This window comes from Geotrypetes seraphini, chromosome 8 (genome assembly GCF_902459505.1).
Source record: "Geotrypetes seraphini chromosome 8, aGeoSer1.1, whole genome shotgun sequence".
In the NCBI taxonomy this organism is placed as follows: domain Eukaryota; kingdom Metazoa; phylum Chordata; class Amphibia; order Gymnophiona; family Dermophiidae; genus Geotrypetes; species Geotrypetes seraphini.
In genome coordinates, this window is record NC_047091.1 from 41,675,032 (window position 1) to 41,693,303 (window position 18,272).

At 44.0% G+C, this 18,272-nt stretch overlaps 1 protein-coding gene across 8 annotated transcripts in view; it reads left to right on the top strand.

The window, feature by feature from the left end:
* BHMG1 (basic helix-loop-helix and HMG-box containing 1) overlaps positions 1-18,272 on the top strand; it is a 484,779-nt gene that overhangs the window by 353,639 nt on the left and 112,868 nt on the right. Inside the window, exons 11-13 of one of the 8 annotated variants that reach the window (XM_033953756.1) lie at positions 7,690-7,785; positions 8,175-8,239; positions 9,183-9,258. The exons of the other annotated variants lie outside the window; for them this stretch is intronic. Coding sequence (XP_033809647.1) covers positions 7,690-7,785; positions 8,175-8,195 — 117 coding nt within the window. The 3' untranslated portion in view covers positions 8,196-8,239; positions 9,183-9,258. Of the gene's footprint in view, positions 1-7,689; positions 7,786-8,174; positions 8,240-9,182; positions 9,259-18,272 lie in introns of those variants that run through there. 8 annotated transcript variants of the gene reach the window in all.

The window sequence follows — 18,272 nt, forward strand, 5'->3', positions numbered from 1 at the left end:
AAATGACGGACGAGATTAAATGCAACTGCAAGGGAGGCAACACAGTTATCATAGGTGATTTCAATTATCTGGGGATAGACTGGAACCTAGGTACCTCCGGCTGCAGTAGGGAGATCAAGTTCCTGGATGCTGTGGGTGATTGCTTCCTGGAACAACTTGTGAAGGAAAATACAAGAGGAAATGCAATTCTGGACTTAATTCTTAATGGACTACGAGGACCAGTGCAAGATGTAGAAGTAGAAGGGACGCTGGGAAGCAGTGATCACAATATGATCCGCGTCAACTTGGACACGGGGGCGAAACAACGATCCAGAACGATGGCTACGGCACTGAACTTCTGAAAAGGGAATTACGAAGGGATGAGATTCATGGTGGGGAAGAAGATAAGCACTGTAAAAATGCTAGAGCAAGCATAGCCCCTTTTTAAGACACAGTCACTGAGGCACAAAATCTATATATACCGCGTATCAACAAGGGATCCAAGAGGAAAAAGAACAAGGAACCGGCGTGGCTCACTGTAGCAGTGAAGGAAGCGATCAAAGACAAGAAGACTTCATTTAAAGAATGTAAAAGGTCAAAAATGGACAAAAACTGGAAAAAGCACAAGCAACATCAAAGCAGGTGCCATAAGGCGGTAAGAGGGGCCAAAAAAGAGACTATGTGGAAAAAATAGCCAAGGGGGGCAAAAAAACTTCAAGCCGTTCTTTTGATATATTAAGGGGAAACGACCTGCGGATGCTGTGGGGCTGTTGGATGACCAAGGAATAAAGGGAGTGCTAAAGCAGGACAAGGCCATCACCAACAAACTGAACACATTTTTTTGCATCTGTATTTACCAAAGAGGATATATGCAACATACCAGAAGCCGACATAGGAAAAGAAGACGTGAAACTGACTGGGTTGATGGTCAGTCTAGAAGAGGTATGCAGGCAGATTGATAGGCTTAAAAATGACAAATCCCCTGGACTGGATGGCATCCATCCGAGGGTAATAAAGGAACTGAAAGGGGTTATAGCTGAACTGCTTCAACTAATAGCCAATCTGTCGATCAAATCGGGAAGGATTCTGGAAGACTGGAAAGTGGCAAATGTTACGCCGATCTTCAAGAAAGGATCTAGGGGAAATCCGGGAAACTATAGACCGGTGAGTCTGACCTCGGTACCGGGAAAGATGGTAGAGGCGCTGATAAAGGACCGCATCATTGATCACCTTGACGGACACGATCTGATGAAGACCATTCAGCACAGCTTCAGCAAAAGAAGATCTTGTTTGATGAACTTGCTGCACTTCTTCGAGGGAGTAAACAGGCAGATAGACATGGGTGGCCCGGTCGACATTGTATATCTGGATTTTCAGAAGACGTTTGACAAGGTCCCGCATGAACGACTACTTCGAAAAATTGCGAGCCATGGAATTGAGGGTGAAATACTCACTTGGATTAAAAACTGGTTGGTGTATAGGAAAGAGAATGGGGGTAAATGGACAATACTCGGACTGGAATAGCGTCACGAGTGGAGTGCCGCATGGTTCGTTGCTTGGACCCGTGCTCTTTAACCTTTATAAACGACCTGGAAATTGGAATGACGAGCGAGGTGATTAAATTTGCAGACGACACAGGAGGATTGCGAAGAAGTACGTGACATAAACACGCTCGAGAAATGGGCTGTGACATGGCAAATGAAGTTTAACGTGGATAAGTGTAAGGTGATGCATGTCGGTAACAAAAATCTTATACACGAATACAGGATGTCTAGGGCAGTACTCGGAGAGACCCTCTAGGAAAGAGACCTGAAAGTACTGGTTGAAAAGTCAGTGAAACCATCTGCGCAATGTGCGGCAGCGGCGAAAAGGGTGAACAGAATGCTAGGAATGATTAAGAAGGGGATCACAAACAGATCGGAGAAGGTCATCATGCTGCTGTATCGGGCCATGGTGCATCCTTACCTGGAATACTGCGTCCAGCACTGGTCACCTTACTTAAAGAAGGACATGGTACTACTCAAAAGGGTCCAGAGAAGAGCGATCAAAATGGTTAAGGGGCTGGAGGAGTTGTCGTACAGTGAGAGATTACAGAAACTGGGCCTCTTCTCCCTTGAAAAGAGGAGACTGAGAGAGGACATGATTGAAACATTCAAGATAATGAAGGGAATAGACTTAGTGGATAAAGACAGGTTGTTCACCCTCTCCAAGGTAGGGAGAACGAGAGGGCACTCTCTAAAGTTAAAAGAGGATAGATTCCGTACGAATGTAAAGAAGGGGCACGCGTGCGCTAGTGGTGGGAGGGGAAGGAGGGGCGGAGAGGAGGTCGGATGTTGGCACCTCCACCAAGATGGCACCCGGGGCAGAGCGCACCCCCCCTCCCCCATCCCCTTACTGTGCCACTGAGGAGGTGTCATGCCTTAATCCTTCCAAAAGTCAACTGCTCCATCAGATCACCTTTTTGTACCCTGGATATGACTGAAACCGGTCTAACTTAGGATTACCTTCTTTGTAAAATTGGACATTTCTTCCCATTCGGCTGTTGCTGTTGAATGTCCTGATTATGGGACCTCCCTAGTCCTGTCTACAACACACCCCTTGCTATTTGGACATTCTACAGTGTTGGATGTCCCTGTTCTGCCTTTGCAAAATCAGAATTTGGACATTTCAAGCACATGGACATCCATTTGGGCATTTTGAGATGTCTATATGCTTCAAAAATAAGCTCCTTAGCTGCTGCTGCTGCACACTGAACACAAGGTTTCACTATATCATCAACAGCAATACCAAAATCCTCTACCTGGGCAGTCACTCCTAATGTGGAACTGTGCATCAGGTAGCTAAAGTTTGTATTCTTTTTCCCTACATAAGAACATAACAATATCCTTACTGGGCCAGACCAACGGTCCATCAAGCCCAGTAGCCCGTTCTCGCGGTGGCCAAACCAGGTCACTAGTACCCGGCCAAAACCCAAAGCGTAGCAACATTCCATGCTATCGATCCAGGGTTTGCTCCATGTCTTTCTCAATAACAGACATTGGACTCTTCCTCCAGGAAATTGTCCAAACCCTTCTTAAAACCAGCTACACTATCCGCTCATACCACAACCTCTGGCAATGCGTTCCAGAGCTTAACTATTCTCTGAGTGAAAAGAAATTTCCTCCTATTGGTTTTAAAAGAATTTCCCTATAACTTCATTGAGTGTCCCCTAGTCTTTGTAATTTCTGACAGAGTGAAAAATCGATCCACTTGTACCCGTTCTACTCCACACAGGATTTTTTAGATTTCAATCAAACTCTACTGCTTACTTTTCAAAGTAACCCATGGTATGGTCCCCAATTACCTGAACAACCGTCTTTGCCGCTACAGACTACCCAGATCAAGAAGAACTCAGAATCTTTTCACCTTCCCCCCTCATAATGGTACCCGACGTAAGAAACTTTACGACAGCCTTCTAGCAACTCAGGCAGCGAAAATTGACCCCACCATCACCAAACTGATGATCAAAACAACAGACATCAAAGTGTTTCGGAAAGAAATCAAAACATTTCTTTTCAAAAAACACGTCCTTACTTAATATTCCCCTCCTCAATCGCACATGCACTCTCCCCAGCAAATAACACACTAGTCATCCCCTTGAACCTCATTTACCAAAAATATCCAAACTCCTAAATAAGCATCTCCCTTAGGTATCCATTTAACCTTCTCCTAAATAAGCATCTCCCTTAGGTATCCACTTAACTGATTCCTTCAAAGTTAGGTATCTTTCTTCAGTTGCCTATATTGTTTTCCCCACTGAACCTTGTAACTACTTGAACCCTGTCAAGTTAGTCTATCGATAAATCCAGATATCTTATACTTGAATTTCTATACCACAACATGTAATTTACTTAAATCGTTGTAATGTAATTCTCTCGGTAATGTCCTGATCTCTTTAACTGTAATCCGCTTAGAACCGCAAGGCACAGGCGGAATAGAAATCACAAATGTAATGTAATGTAATGTAATCATATCTCCCCTACAAGCTGAAGAGCCCTAACCTTTTTAGTCTTTCCTCATACAAGAGGAGTTCCATCCCCTTTATTATAATGGATATATGAAACATGGGGCAGAAAATGATTTTTACAAGATATGTGATTATGATGGGAAGCTGTGGAAGGTACTTTTTAACTTGAAGAACTATTAAAAATAAATCCTAACCTGGATAAGATGTACCACATTTTAAATGTTTTATAAGGGGTGTTCAATAATTTATCTACCTGAATATGAAGGAAAGTAGCAAGCGTATTGAAACAAGTCTGTGCATGTTGTGGCATTTCTCAAGATTACTTATGCACAGTTGCAGCTCAATGCAAGTCTAATATTCCAGGAGACAGGATGTCAGACGAGTTCTCGTGCGAATTAAGAAAGAAACTTCTAGATTTTATAAGTTTGCTGTTTGAAGCTTATGTGAAGTTTAAAGTATTTGAATCCCTACGGCAGGCTTTGTCTCTGGCAGTGTTCAAGTCCAAGTCAAAAGCCCACCTCTTTGAGACTGCTTTCAATTCCTAACTCCTCTCATTTTGGGCTCTGCTTCACCAACGCTATGTCATGTCTGTCTGTCCAAGTTAGACTGTAAGCTCTTTAGAGCAGGGACCGTCTATTAAATGTCAAAATGTACAGCACTGTATACACCTTTCAGCACTATAGAAGTGATAAATAGTAGTAGTAGCAGTGCTTAGTTCCCCAGTGGAAAGCTTTACTACAGGAACCGGAGATCCAGTCGGAAAAGGACTGGGATGACTAGGAGTCTGAGTCGATGTCTTTACTCCCTCAGAGTGAATCCTCATAGAGGATTTCGGGTCTTAGGTGAGTGTTCATAGCCAAGAGTCTATGGCAGCCCTAGACTAGGAAGAGAACCCAACAGTATGCAGCCTTTTCAAACTGGCTGACTTGATGGAAAGGCCTTCTGAGGGTGCCAAAGCTATGAGAAAAATATACCCGATGACTCCTGATTTCCAGCAGCTTTTTATTCCACCTAAAGTGGATTCATTAGTAGCGCAGGTAACTAAGCGTATTTCACTCCCTAGTGCGGGAGGAGTGATCAAGTTTCAAGTTTAATGGTTTTTTTTGATTAATCGCTTAATCATATTTCTAAGCGATGAACAATTTAAAATTACAATTAATGGGAGACAATACAATACAAAACTATATATAATAACATTAGGGATTAAAAGTTTAACTTAACAAACTCATATACAGAAGGAAAGAGGGGAGGTGAAATACAAAATCAATATAGAAAAGGATCTTAAAGGATGCACAGGATCACAAGACGTTGCGTGCTGATCACTGGCTACCGATCAACAAACGATGTGTATTCAAAGGCCTAGTAATGGCCTACGAACTCTTCCATGTCATGGTACTGGCCTATATGGTCTCCAAACTTCTACCCTATACCCCAAATTAACTTACCTAGTCCTCTGACCCTCTATGAGAGTGCGCCAATCAAATTCCCTGAAACTTCTGACAAAGTGCCCGACTCTCCACTGTCATACTATTTGCCATCTTTGTCCTATTATACTATGCACCATATTTACCATATTATGTTTGTCACACTGTGCTTCAATCTCTCATGTCATGTCTGCCACACAGTGTGCTGTTCCATGTTTTCTATGCTGTGTTTCATCACCATGTTTTGTAATACTAGGCTCACCATACTATTTCTCACCATACCATGTTTGTCATTTTATGTTTTACCATGCTTTGTTAACTCTTTTTCCATTGCCATTCTATCTCCTACCATACTATGTCTGAGATTGTGGTACAGGGGTTGGAACTGCAGCCTCAGCACCCTGAGGTTGTGGGTTCTGACACATACTGCTCCTTGTGACCTTGGACAGGTCACTTGTTTCCCCAATACCCCAGGTATATTAGATAGGTTGTGAGCCCACCGGGACAGACGGGCAAAAATGCTCGAATATCTGAATTTGGTGATCCGACACTGGTGCGCCGACAATCCCGCGATGACATTTGCATGCAGGACAAGTGTGCGCTGCCGCTTTCAGGCCTTCCCTGTGGGGACAATCCCCCACTACACTTACAACTCTTTGCTCTCCCTTGCACTACACTTCAAGGGGTGTGTCTGGGGTGGAGAGGACCCCCTCCCCCCCACTACAATGAAAACTCCTGAAGAGCGAAAACAGGAATTTTCAGTGTACTGGGTGGGGTTCCCCCAACCCCTCCCCCAATGGGAGCGTGAGGAATTATAAGTGTAGTGTGGGGTTCCCCCCAACCCCCCTCCTAAGAACACTAACAGGAAGGCCTGAAAGCGGCAGAAGCAGCGGCACACATTTGTCCTGCACGCAAATGTCACCCCTGGATTGTCGGCGCTCCAGTGTCTGCCGTGCTTTCGACAGTGTACCATTAATTCATGCAAACCGTTCTGAGCTCCCCTTGGAGAACATTATAGAAACTGAATAAATTATGAATTGCCTTTATTTATTTATTAAGATTTATCACCTTTTTGAAGAAGTTTGAGTCAAATACACATAATAATAATAACAGTTTATATACCGCAGGACCGTGAAGTTCTATGCGGTTTACAATGATTAAAAGATGTTACAGATTGAGTAGATTTAGCAAAGTTAAGGGTTAGTGATTAACAGTTCTGGGGATCAGTAGTTGTGGACTAAGATTATATTGGTCAGTTACCTAAATACGTCAAGAACAGATATGTTTTTAGGTGTTTCATAAATTCCCCATAAGTAGTATGCATAAGCATTTGTTCTAGATCTTTACCCCATAATGCTGCTTGATATGAGAAAAGATGTTGATGATGACTTTTAAATTTACATCCAACCGGTGGGAAAACAAAATTCAGATGTGAGCTTCTCTTATGTTTGTTTGTTGTGAAAGAGAAAAGGTCAGTTATATTTTTAGGGGCCAAACCGTATAGTACCTTAAAGCAAAAACATCCAAACTTGAACTTCACACGTGCCTCCATCGGCAGCCAATGTAGAAGTCGGTAGGAAGGTATTACATGATCGAACTTCTTCAACCCACAATAGACAATTAAAGCAGTTAAAATATTCAAATAAGAATACAAGGTATGGCATAGCATGCTACATTATAATGGGGCTCATTTTCAAAACAAAAAAACATCCAAAAAGTGACACAGAGTGGTTTGGACATCTGTGTAGACACAAAAGGGCTGATTCTACAAACGTGTGTCCCAATTGTAGGCGGTGGAAGGCATCCTACTGCCATCTCACAGCTAATCTGGACACACATTTTTAAAAAAAATGCAGGTGGGGAAGGATGCATGGTGTGGCATGGACATGATCTCCATGGGAAATGGCCTTGGGTGTCTGTAAGCATCCCTATGCGAGACAAATGCCTTAAATGTACTCCTGTAAAATGCTGGCCTACATTTAAGGTGTCTGTTAGTAAAAGTAGATGTGATTCTCTATAGGATGACGATGCATGATTGATACGTGATCAGCAGCCACCAAGATCGGGATCCTTTAGAGAATCAGGCCCATAACGTCCAACAAGTATAATCAAATATTTTTTTTAACGCTTTCTGCGGTGCTGGACACCCATGTAAAGACATCCAAAAAGTGAGCATTTCATAGGTGGAATTTAGGCATGACTTGGGTGGTGTTAGGAGTTGAACATTTTCATGCCATAACAAATAGCAATAAGGTAACAGTTTGTCTTTTGTCCCACCAGCAATCTGATTGTGTTGGAGACAGGAGAGCTACTACTACTATGAAATATTTCTATAGCGATACCAGATGCACGCAGCGCTGCACAGAGTCACAAAGAGTAAGAAAACAGTCCCTGCTCGAAAGAGCTTACAACCTAAACAGGCAAGACAGACAAACAGAATGTCATGGATGCAGTTAAGGGGAACGGTTAATCAGCGGTCTGGGTTGGAGGGCAGAGGAGTAGTGTTAAGGATTGAAAGCTATATCAAAAAGGTGGAAATTTGTCTAAATCCAAGTTTATTTATAATTTGGGCAGCTGAGTGTGTATTACTTGTTTGTGTCCCTGCCTCAGCCTTCACCTAGCTAGTCCTGCTTTTCTCACCCCAATCCCCTTCCCCTCCAACCTACTACTTGCCTCTCAAACCCCCCCCCCCCCCCCAAATTGCATTCTCATTTACTCACCTTGCTCTGTGTCACTGTGTTGTCTCTCTCTGTCCCATGTGCCAGGAGCTGCAGAGTGAGTGCTGATTGTCTCACTTGCGTCTGCAACATGTGAGGGGTAGGCTGACTGAGTGAGTACTGCTGGTGCTGTATCTGGGACAGTGAGTGTCTGGAAGTTATCTAGGGAGGAGAGCACAAAATTGGCTACACACAGTGGCAGTAGTTAGTGGGGACAGTGGGCTAAACCTGTGGTGGTGGGTCATGGATCACTTCAATGCACTGGTGCAGTGGGAGTTATGTTAGAGGCAGAAAAGAGCAGTCAGGGAGGGCCCCGCAGGAGATATCCCTATATGAGGTTTTCTGAGCCTAGACCTGCTTCCTGGCCTTCATTGATCAGAAGTGCATTGACAGATACTGCTTCAACAGGGCAGCCATATACGATCTCTGTGAGCAGCTCAAATCCCTCATCCAGGCCTGCACCCACAGGATCAACTCCATACCTATCCCCCTCAAAGTCACCGCTTTCCTCGCATTCCCGGGCACCGGCATCTTCGTCAGTCCTAGTGGCCAACATAGGACTTGCCCAGCTATCCAGCTCCTACTCCTCACCCAGTTCCTACAGGCCTTCCTCACCCACATTCAGAATTACATCACCTTCCCTTCCACTGCCCAGGTCTTACAGAACACCATGGGTGAGTTCTACATTATAACCCGCTTCCCCTCGGTAATAGGCGTCATTGATTGCACACACATTACACTCAAACACCCCGAGGCTACCTATAGAAACAGACATACCATTCCATAAATATGCAGGACGTGTGCCAGGTACCCAAGATCCAAGTTGCCTATATCCTACAGCATTTCAGCATCCACACCAGAATGACCCAAAGGGAATTCACCAGTGGCTGGCTGCTAGGCAAACAGCACACAGATATACCAACCCCACACCCCTCTCTTCCCCATCATTACCCTCCAACACATCCGCTGTCTTCAACTTGTCCAAATCATCTCCCCTCCAGCTTAACCACAACTAACAAACTCCCCCCATCTCTTCCTTTATGCTTCCCCCCACAGATGACAGAAGTTATCCTCAGCGAACTGGCTCATGACCCCCACCTATAAAGTCCTGCAAAGGAAGTCTACAATAGGCAGCACAGAAATACCAGGGCCATCACTGAGCACACCTTTGGTCAGCTAAAAAACAAGATTCTGCCATCTAGATTGTTTCGGGGGGGGGGGGGGCACAGATACTTATTGCATGCTGCACAATATGGCCCTATGCTGAAGGCAGACTCTTCACAGGCCCAAAAGCAGGATCTACCAGATGCTGAGGATAAGGATAGCCTGGGTGCCTCATAGAAACCAACTTCATGTAAAGGTGAGTATCTATTGGTGCATTACACCTCTCACCCTCACCACACCCCTCACCCTCAACTCACTACTCATACACAACTCTCCCCCATACACACCCTCCAGCCTCTAACCATGAATGAGGGGTAAAGGTGGAGTTTGGGGTGCTCTGCGATCATTGTGGCCAAAGACCTGAGCCTCATAGCAGAGGCAGAGCTCCACTAGTGACTCAGTCACCCCTAGGGAGTAATTGGGTCCCTTCTTTTCACCATCACACCCACTTTCATTCACACATTTTCTCACAGACTCACTGGTGGTCACACACCCTTCCTATCACACCCTTTCTCACTGCATGTCTCTCACTTTCCCAATCTCTCACACTGACACTCACAATTTCTCTCAGAAATTGATTTTTTGAATGCTACTACCTAGCACCTCCAACCTCCACACTCCGCTCTACTATACCAACAAAAAAAATCAGCATGCCATGTGCAGGTTTTTATATGGGCATGTAGGACGCTGGTGAGGACCGTGTGACAACGTTTTGACATCATTATAACATGTGCCAGGATGGCCAAGCATATACATCTAGGGCAGTGTCCTGCAAACTATTCCGCCCAGTGGCACACTAAATGCAGTGCCCTGGCCGGAAGGCACCCAGAAATTGATGTGATGATGTCATGCACATGCGTGACATCATTGCATCAACGTCAGCGCTTGTGCGGAGGCCTGTCTTGCCGCGACCCCGCCGTTACAGTGATCTGGGAGATGCAGGGAAAAGAGAGGTGCCAGCCAGGAGAAGAGTCGTCTATGTTAGCTGATTTCCGTGGCGAGAGGCACATCCTGTAGGCAGGCAGCCTGCATGGACGACTCTCTTCGCCAGTGTGTCGTGGCACACACAGTTTGTGATACACTGGTCTAAGAGATCATATAATCAATTGAACTTGACCAACTTTGGACATCTTTTGGGTCGTGTTCAGTTCTTAGTCATCTTTACATTCTGTCTGTACACAGTACGTCTATTGTTCATAGAATTGAATGAGTTAGACATCTTTTGATTATCGCGTGTTTCTTGAGGATATCTAACACTGCCGATGTACATGTGCACATGCACGTTCTATTGATTATGCTCCTCAATGTTTTTAAAAATTTTCTGAAACTCTTATAATTAGTCTGAGAAGTAACTTGATCTAGTTTTTCCAAGATTTAGCAGCCTGATAGGCAAAGGTTGATGTACACATTCTAACATATTTTTTCCTCACTTCCAGATATTTAAATGAGGATATCATTCTTAGATTGTATGTCTTTATATTTCTTTGACAAATTAACAAATTCATATAACTTGACGCCTTTTCATAATTTTAAACAAAAACAAAAAAATTAAACCATATCATAGTTCCTACAGGAAGCCAATGTAATTTCATCTGATATGGTGAGATTCTATCACTCTTTTTCAATCCAAAAATCAATCGAATCACCATATCTTGTAATGTTTGCAATCTACATTGTAAGGATTTTGAGCAATTCAGATTAATAATATTACAGTAATCAATCAATGACAAGAATAATGATTGAACCAGCAATCTAAAATGGTGTTCTCCAAAGAAATTTCTTATTCTCCTTAATTTCCAAAATAGACCAAAAGACTTCTTTATTACTAAATTTATATTAAATTCTAAGGATAAATTTCCATCAAGGTGGACACCTAAGATCCTAATTACTGATGATATTTCATATTCAGCACTATTTAAAGTTAGTGATCTATAATAGTGAGATATATTAGGGTGATCAATTATAGAAGTTTTGTCTTTTTGTTATTTAATTTCACATGAAATTGGGCCATTCAACAGTATTACATTTATACAATTAACCACGTCACCCAATGCCAATTCCACAATTATAGGAATAGGTCACATAACAGTGACATCATCCGCATATATGAATGTACAAAAACTTTCTTTTTCTAACATAAAAGCTAATAAATGTATAAATACATTAAAACAGTGTTCTTCAACCACTGGTCCATGGACCGGTGCCGGTCGGCAGAAATTTCCTGCCGGTCCGGCATGTGCATCGGGCCCCAGATAGTGCTCTTCAGTCACCAGTCTATGGTGCGATCGATGCAGCGTTGTCTTCAGGCCAGCTCCCTCTTCCTCAGTGCTGTAGTGCACAAAGTCGTGGGCAGAGGCTTCTATGCGCATCCTGTGCCTGAACCGGAAGCCTTCTCTATGATGTCACAACGAAGGCTTCCAGATGAGGTGCGGGACATGCAAGGAGCTGCTGCCCAAGGCTTTGTGCACTGCAGCACTGAGGAAGAGGGAGCTGGCCCAAAGATAACACCTGGGGGCAGCATAAAAAGGCCAGGCGGGAGCAGGCCAGAAGGCAAGGCACAGCACGGAGGGAGACAACAACGGTAGGGGAAATGATTTTATTTTTGTAATTTAGTGATTGATTTACATCTGCTGTCTGTTCAGGAAGAAATGCATTTGTTTCTTTTCCTCTGGGGTTGTACTGCATGTAGAGTCTTGCATCTTAGGGTTTGTTTGTATATATTAGTACTTTTAGTTTTTGGTCCCGTATTTGCATGGGGTTATCTCTTTTCTGGTAGGAATGAATATTAAGAAGCATACAGTATGCTTTAAGGAGTTTAATTTTGTGGTTAACCATTAAGTGTTGTTAATATGATTATATTGTGTGTGTATATATGAAAAATGAATGGAAAAAATGGTGTTACAATTAGTACTATTATGGGGGTGGGGTCTGGGGCAGAGATTGGGTGGAAATGGGCAGGGTCTGGCCCACGAGTTAGCCCAGTGTTCTTCAACTGCCAGTCCACGGACTGGTGCTGGTCCACAAAATAATTATTTTATTTCCGCCAGTCCATAGGTGTCAAAAGATTGAAGAGCACTGCATTAAAGAGTGTTGGAACTCCAGCTATCTAAGACTATAGAATGCATTTTAACCTTATATGTGTAAGATCAAACTGCATAATCAACATTCTATTACTCTAAGAAATTCTGGATTTCATTCCATCCATCAATGTCTCTGACACTGTTTCAGTACTGTATCCTACTCTAAATCCTGATTGAGAGGAATGTAAAATATCAAATTTATCCAAATACTTTATCAGCTGTTTGTTTACCAGACCCTCCATGATTTTTATCAAGAAAGGAATGGATGTAACTGGTCTATAATTTGAAAACTAATCCTGAGTATTCTTTAACATTAGAGTTAAAACAATCTCTCTTAAAACATTAGGAAAAATTCATGTTTGTAATCCATCATTAATCCATCTGAATAAGAAAGTTTAAAATTTAAATGGGGCTTCTCTTAAAAGATATATACTGGACAGTAATCTAAGGGCTCCTCTTATCAAGCCGCGCTAGCGGGGTTAATGCGCGCGACTTTTCATCATACCCCTGCGCTGGCCAAAAACTAACGCCTGCCCAAGAGGAGGCGGTAGCAGCTAGTGCGGCCGGCATTTTAGCGCACGCTATTACGCCTGTTAAATCGCTAGCGCGGCTTGATAAAAGGAGCCCTAAATGACAACAAGCCTTAACATATCTATTATACTTAATTTGAAAATCACTCCAGTTTACTTTATCAAACTTTATCCAAATTTGATTCACTAGAGATATATTTTCATCATTTTTTTAAAAAAGAAGGACTATCTCTTTTTGCTATGCTCGGACTGGGCTGACACTTGAAGGCCATGTCGGTGCACATAAAGTTTGAGCAACAGTGACTGCAGTAGCTCATCTACATTCCTCGCCCATTGAGGATATCTGTAAAAGAAGCCACCTGGTCCTCAGTTCATACATTTGCATTCATACATTTTGGAGAATCGTTCCAGATGGATTAGTTGGTTCAGCCAAGCAGTTCTCCAAAATTTATTCTCCATTTAGATGCCAGCTTCACTCCAGCCATTTTAGTTTTGCCAGGCTCATGGTACTTCTCAATAACCTCAGAGGCATGATCATAGTAACATAGTAACATAACATAGTAGATGACGGCAGATAAAGACCCGAATGGTCCATCCAGTCTGCCCAACCTGATTCAATTTAAAAAAATTTTTTTTTTTTTTTTCTTAGCTATTTCTGGGCAAGAATCCAAAGCTTTACCCGGTACTATGCTTGGGTTCCACCTGACGAAATCTCTGTTAAGACTTACTCCAGCCCATCTACACCCTCCCAGCCATTGAAGCCCTCCCCTGCCCATCCTCTACCAAACGGCCATACACAGACACAGACCGTGCAAGTCTGCCCAGTAACTGGCCTTAGTTCAATATTTAATATTATTTTCTGATTCTAAATCTTCTGTGTTCATCCCACGCTTCTTTGAACTCAGTCACAGTTTTACTCTCCACCACCTCTCTCGGGAGCGCATTCCAGGCATCCACTACCCTCTCCGTAAAGTAGAATTTCCTAACATTGCCCCTGAATCTACCACCCCTCAACCTCAAATTATGTCCTCTGGTTTTACCATTTTCCTTTCTCTGGAAAAGATTTTGTTCTACGTTAATACCCTTTAAGAATTTGAACGTCTGAATCATATCTCCCCTGTCTCTCCTTTCCTCTAGGGTATACATATTCAGGGCTTCCAGTCTCTCCTCATACGTCTTCTGGCGCAAGCCTCCTATCTTTTTCGTCGCCCTCCTCTGGACCGCCTCAAGTCTTCTTACGTCTTTCGCCAGATACGGTCTCCAAAACTGAACACAATACTCCAAGTGGGGCCTCACCAATGACCTGTACAGGGGCATCAACACCTTCTTCCTTCTACTGACTATGCCTCTCTTTATACAGCCCAGAATCCTTCTGGCAGCAGCCACTGCCTTGTCACACTGTTTTTTCGCCTTTAGATCTTCGGACACTATCACCCCAAGGTCCCTCTCCCCGTCCGTGCATATCAGCTTCTCTCCTCCCAGCATATACGGTTCCTTCCTATTATTAATCCCCAAATGCATTACTCTGCATTTCTTTGCATTGAATTTTAGTTGCCAGGCATTAGACCATTCCTCTAACTTTTGAAGATCCTTTTTCATATTCTCCACTCCCTCTTCGGTGTCTACTCTGTTACAAATCTTGGTATCATCTGCAAAAAGGCACACTTTTCCTTCTAACCCTTCAGCAATGTCACTTACATACATATTGAACAGGATTGGCCCCAGCACCGAACCCTGAGGGACTCCACTAGTCACCTTTCCTTCCTTCGAGCGACTTCCATTAACCACCACCCTATGGCGTCTGTCCGACAGCCAGTTTCTGACCCAGTTCACCACTTTGGGTCCTAACTTCAGCCCTTCAAGTTTGTTCAACAGCCTCCTATGAGGAACTGTATCAAAGGCTTTGCTGAAATCCAAGTAAATTACATCTAGCATATGTCCTCGATCCAGCTCTCTGGTTACCCAATCAAAAAATTCAATCAGGTTCGTTTGGCACGATTTACCTTTTGTAAAGCCATGTTGCCTTGGATCCTGTAACCCATTAGATTCAAGGAAATACACTATCCTTTCTTTCAGCAACACTTCCATTATTTTTCCAACAACTGAAGTGAGGCTCACCGGCCTGTAGTTTCCTGCTTTATCCCTGTGACCACTTTTATGAATAGGGACCACATCCGCTCTCCTCCAATCCCCAGGAATCACTCCCGTCTCCAGAGATTTGTTGAACAAGTCTTTAATAGGACTCACCAGAACCTCTCTGAGCTCCCTTAGTATCCTGGGATGGATCCCGTCTGGTCCCATCGCTTTGTACACCTTCAGTTTTTCAAGTTGCTCATAAACACCCTCCTCCGTGAACGGCGCAGAATCTACTCCATTTTCTCGTGTAACTTTGCCAGACAATCTCGGTCCTTCTCCAGGATTTTCTTCTGTGAACACAGAACAGAAGTATTTGTTTAGCACATTTGCTTTCTCCTCATCACTCTCCACATATTTGTTCCCAGCATCTTTTAGCCTAGCAATTCCATTTTTTATCTTCCTCCTTTCACTAATATATCTGAAAAAATTTTTATCTCCCTTTTTTACATTTTTAGCCATTTGTTCTTCCGCCTGTGCCTTCGCCAAACGTATCTCTCTCTTGGCTTCTTTCAGTTTCACCCTGTAGTCCTTTCTGCTCTCCTTTTCTTGGGTTTTTTTATATTTCATGAACGCCAACTCTTTCGCCTTTATTTTCTCAGCCACTAGGTTGGAGAACCATATCGGCTTCCTTTTTCTCTTGTTTTTATTGATTTTCTTCACATAAAGGTCCGTAGCCATTTTTATCGCTCCTTTCAGCTTAGACCACTGTCTTTCCACTTCTCTTATGTCCTCCCATCCTAACAGCTCTTTCTTCATGTACTTTCCCATTGCATTAAAGTCCGTACGTTTGAAATCTAGGACTTTAAGTATCGTGCGGCCGCTCTCCACTTTAGCCGTTATATCAAACCAAACCGTTTGATGATCGCTACTACCCAGGTGAGCACCCACTCGAACATTAGAAATACTCTCTCCATTTGTGAGGACCAGATCCAATATCGCTTTTTCCCTTGTGGGTTCCATCACCATTTGTCTGAGCGGAACCTCTTGAAAGGCATCCACAATCTCCCTACTTCTTTCCGATTCCGCAAACGGAACATTCCAGTCCGCATCCGGCAGGTTGAAATCTCCCAACAGCAGAACCTCCTCTTTCCTTCCAAACTTTTGGATATCCACAATCAGATCCTTATCAATTTGCTGCGATTGAGTCGGAGGTCTGTAGAATACACCCACGTAGATAGAAGTTCCATCTTCTCTTTTCAGAGCAATCCATATCGCTTCTTCCTCTCCCCAGGTCCCTTGCATTTCGGTCGCTTGGATATTGATCTTTACATAGAGAGCTACTCCTCCACCTTTATGATCATCTCTGTCCTTCCTAAAAAGATTATATCCCGGTATGTTTGCATCCCATCCATGTGATTCACTGAACCATGTCTCTGTGATAGCAACAATATCTAGATCTGCCTCTAATATCAGGGCTTGCAGATCATGAACTTTGTTGCTTAGATTGCGAGCATTTGTGGTCATCGCTTTCCAGCTATTTTTCAGCGATAATCTCCTTTTTTGTATGGATTTTTGTGTCGTTTCACTTTCCGTTGCACTACTAAGAAATGAGTTGCTGATATTGCTTATGTTGCAGCCTTTACTACTATCACATCTTTTCTTTTGCCGGAGGTGGTCTCTATAATTGTCCTTTGTACATACACCACCCCCACCTTCTAGTTTAAATGCCTAGAAAAATATTGTCTAAATTTCTCTGCAAGGTTTCTTTTTCCTGCTGTAGTAATATGTAGCCCATCAGTGCAATATAGCTTATCCCAGGACAAGCAGGCAGCATATTCTTGACTGATGGGTGACGGCACCGACGGAGCCCCGGTACGGACAATTTTAGAGTGATTGCACTCTAAGAACTTTAGAAAGTTCTAGCTCGGCCGCACCGCGCACGCGCGAGTGCCTTCCCGCCCGACAGAGGCGCGCGGTCCCTCAGTTTCTTAGTTTCCGCGGAGCTAAGAAGACGCGTTTTTTTCAACGGCTGTTGAAACTTTTTTTCTATTGCCTTCCCGCTCGCGTAAACTTTTTGGCTTTTGGCCTTATTTCGTTTCTTTTTTTCTTTTGTAAAAAAAAAAAAAAAAAAAAAAATATTTTTTCCTTTTCTTAATTTGATTTTCCCCGGCGGGGCCTTCTGCCACCATCGAAGCCTCGGCCTTCGATTTGGCGGAAGCCGTTTTTCCTTTCATGCCCCCTCAACCGGGTTTTAAAAAGTGCCAGCGGTGTGCTAGGCCTATATCTCTCACGGACCCACACAACTGGTGTTTACAGTGTTTGGGTCCTGAGCATCAGGCCTCTACTTGCACCCGCTGTGCTACTCTAAAAAAACGGACATTAAAAAATCGCCAGATACAGCAGCGATTACTGTTCGGTACCGAGATGTCCGACCCCGTTCCTTCGACTCCGGCTTCGGCACCGATTCAGTCGGCACCCTCGTCTTCGACGCCGCGTGATTCCACACCGGCATCTCAACAGTCAGGTAAGCCGGCTAAGAAGCCTTCCCCGCTGGAACGTCTTCCGGCCTCGAGTGCAGTGAGTCCAATCCTGCCGCCTGTAAGACGCCAGCGGAAGCGCTCCGCCCCTATAGAGGTGAGTCCCTCGACATCGGGCTCCTCATCTCCGGGGCGTCGAGCGGCACCGCAGGTACCGCAGAAGAAAAAAGCGGTACCGGTGCCATCCCTCGATGACCGCATTACGGCCATCCTTCAGGTGCAGCTTAAGGAGCAATTAAAAAGACTCCTTCCTGCTATCATGACACCGAACCTTCCGGTGCCGGCCCGCACCGAGCTATCGGTACCGGTTGTGGAACAACCCGTATCGATACCGATTGTGGAACCCGTATTACCCGCTTCCACTGTTTCGGTACCGCTTCACCTAACCTCATCGGTATCGATGCCAGTTCTTGCACCGGAGCCGAGAGCTCACCATCAATCGGTACAGACTTCGGCACCGGTGCGACCGATAACATCTCCTGACTCGGTATCGATGAGGTCGGGTAAGTCGGTGCGCAAAACCCGACACATTCAAACGTCGACACCGGAGTCTCAGGACCATGCTTCCCATGTCAGGGATCCTGATCTGTGGGGGGACTCAGAGGAACCCTTTCTTTCTGAAGGCGAATGTTCCTCAGAGGAGGAGGATTCGGCTGTCCCTGACCCATCCTCCAAACAGGTCACTTCCTCTTTCTCCTGTTTTTTGAAAGAGATGTGTGAATCCTTGTCCATTCCTTTGGAGGCTGAATCCAAAAAGTC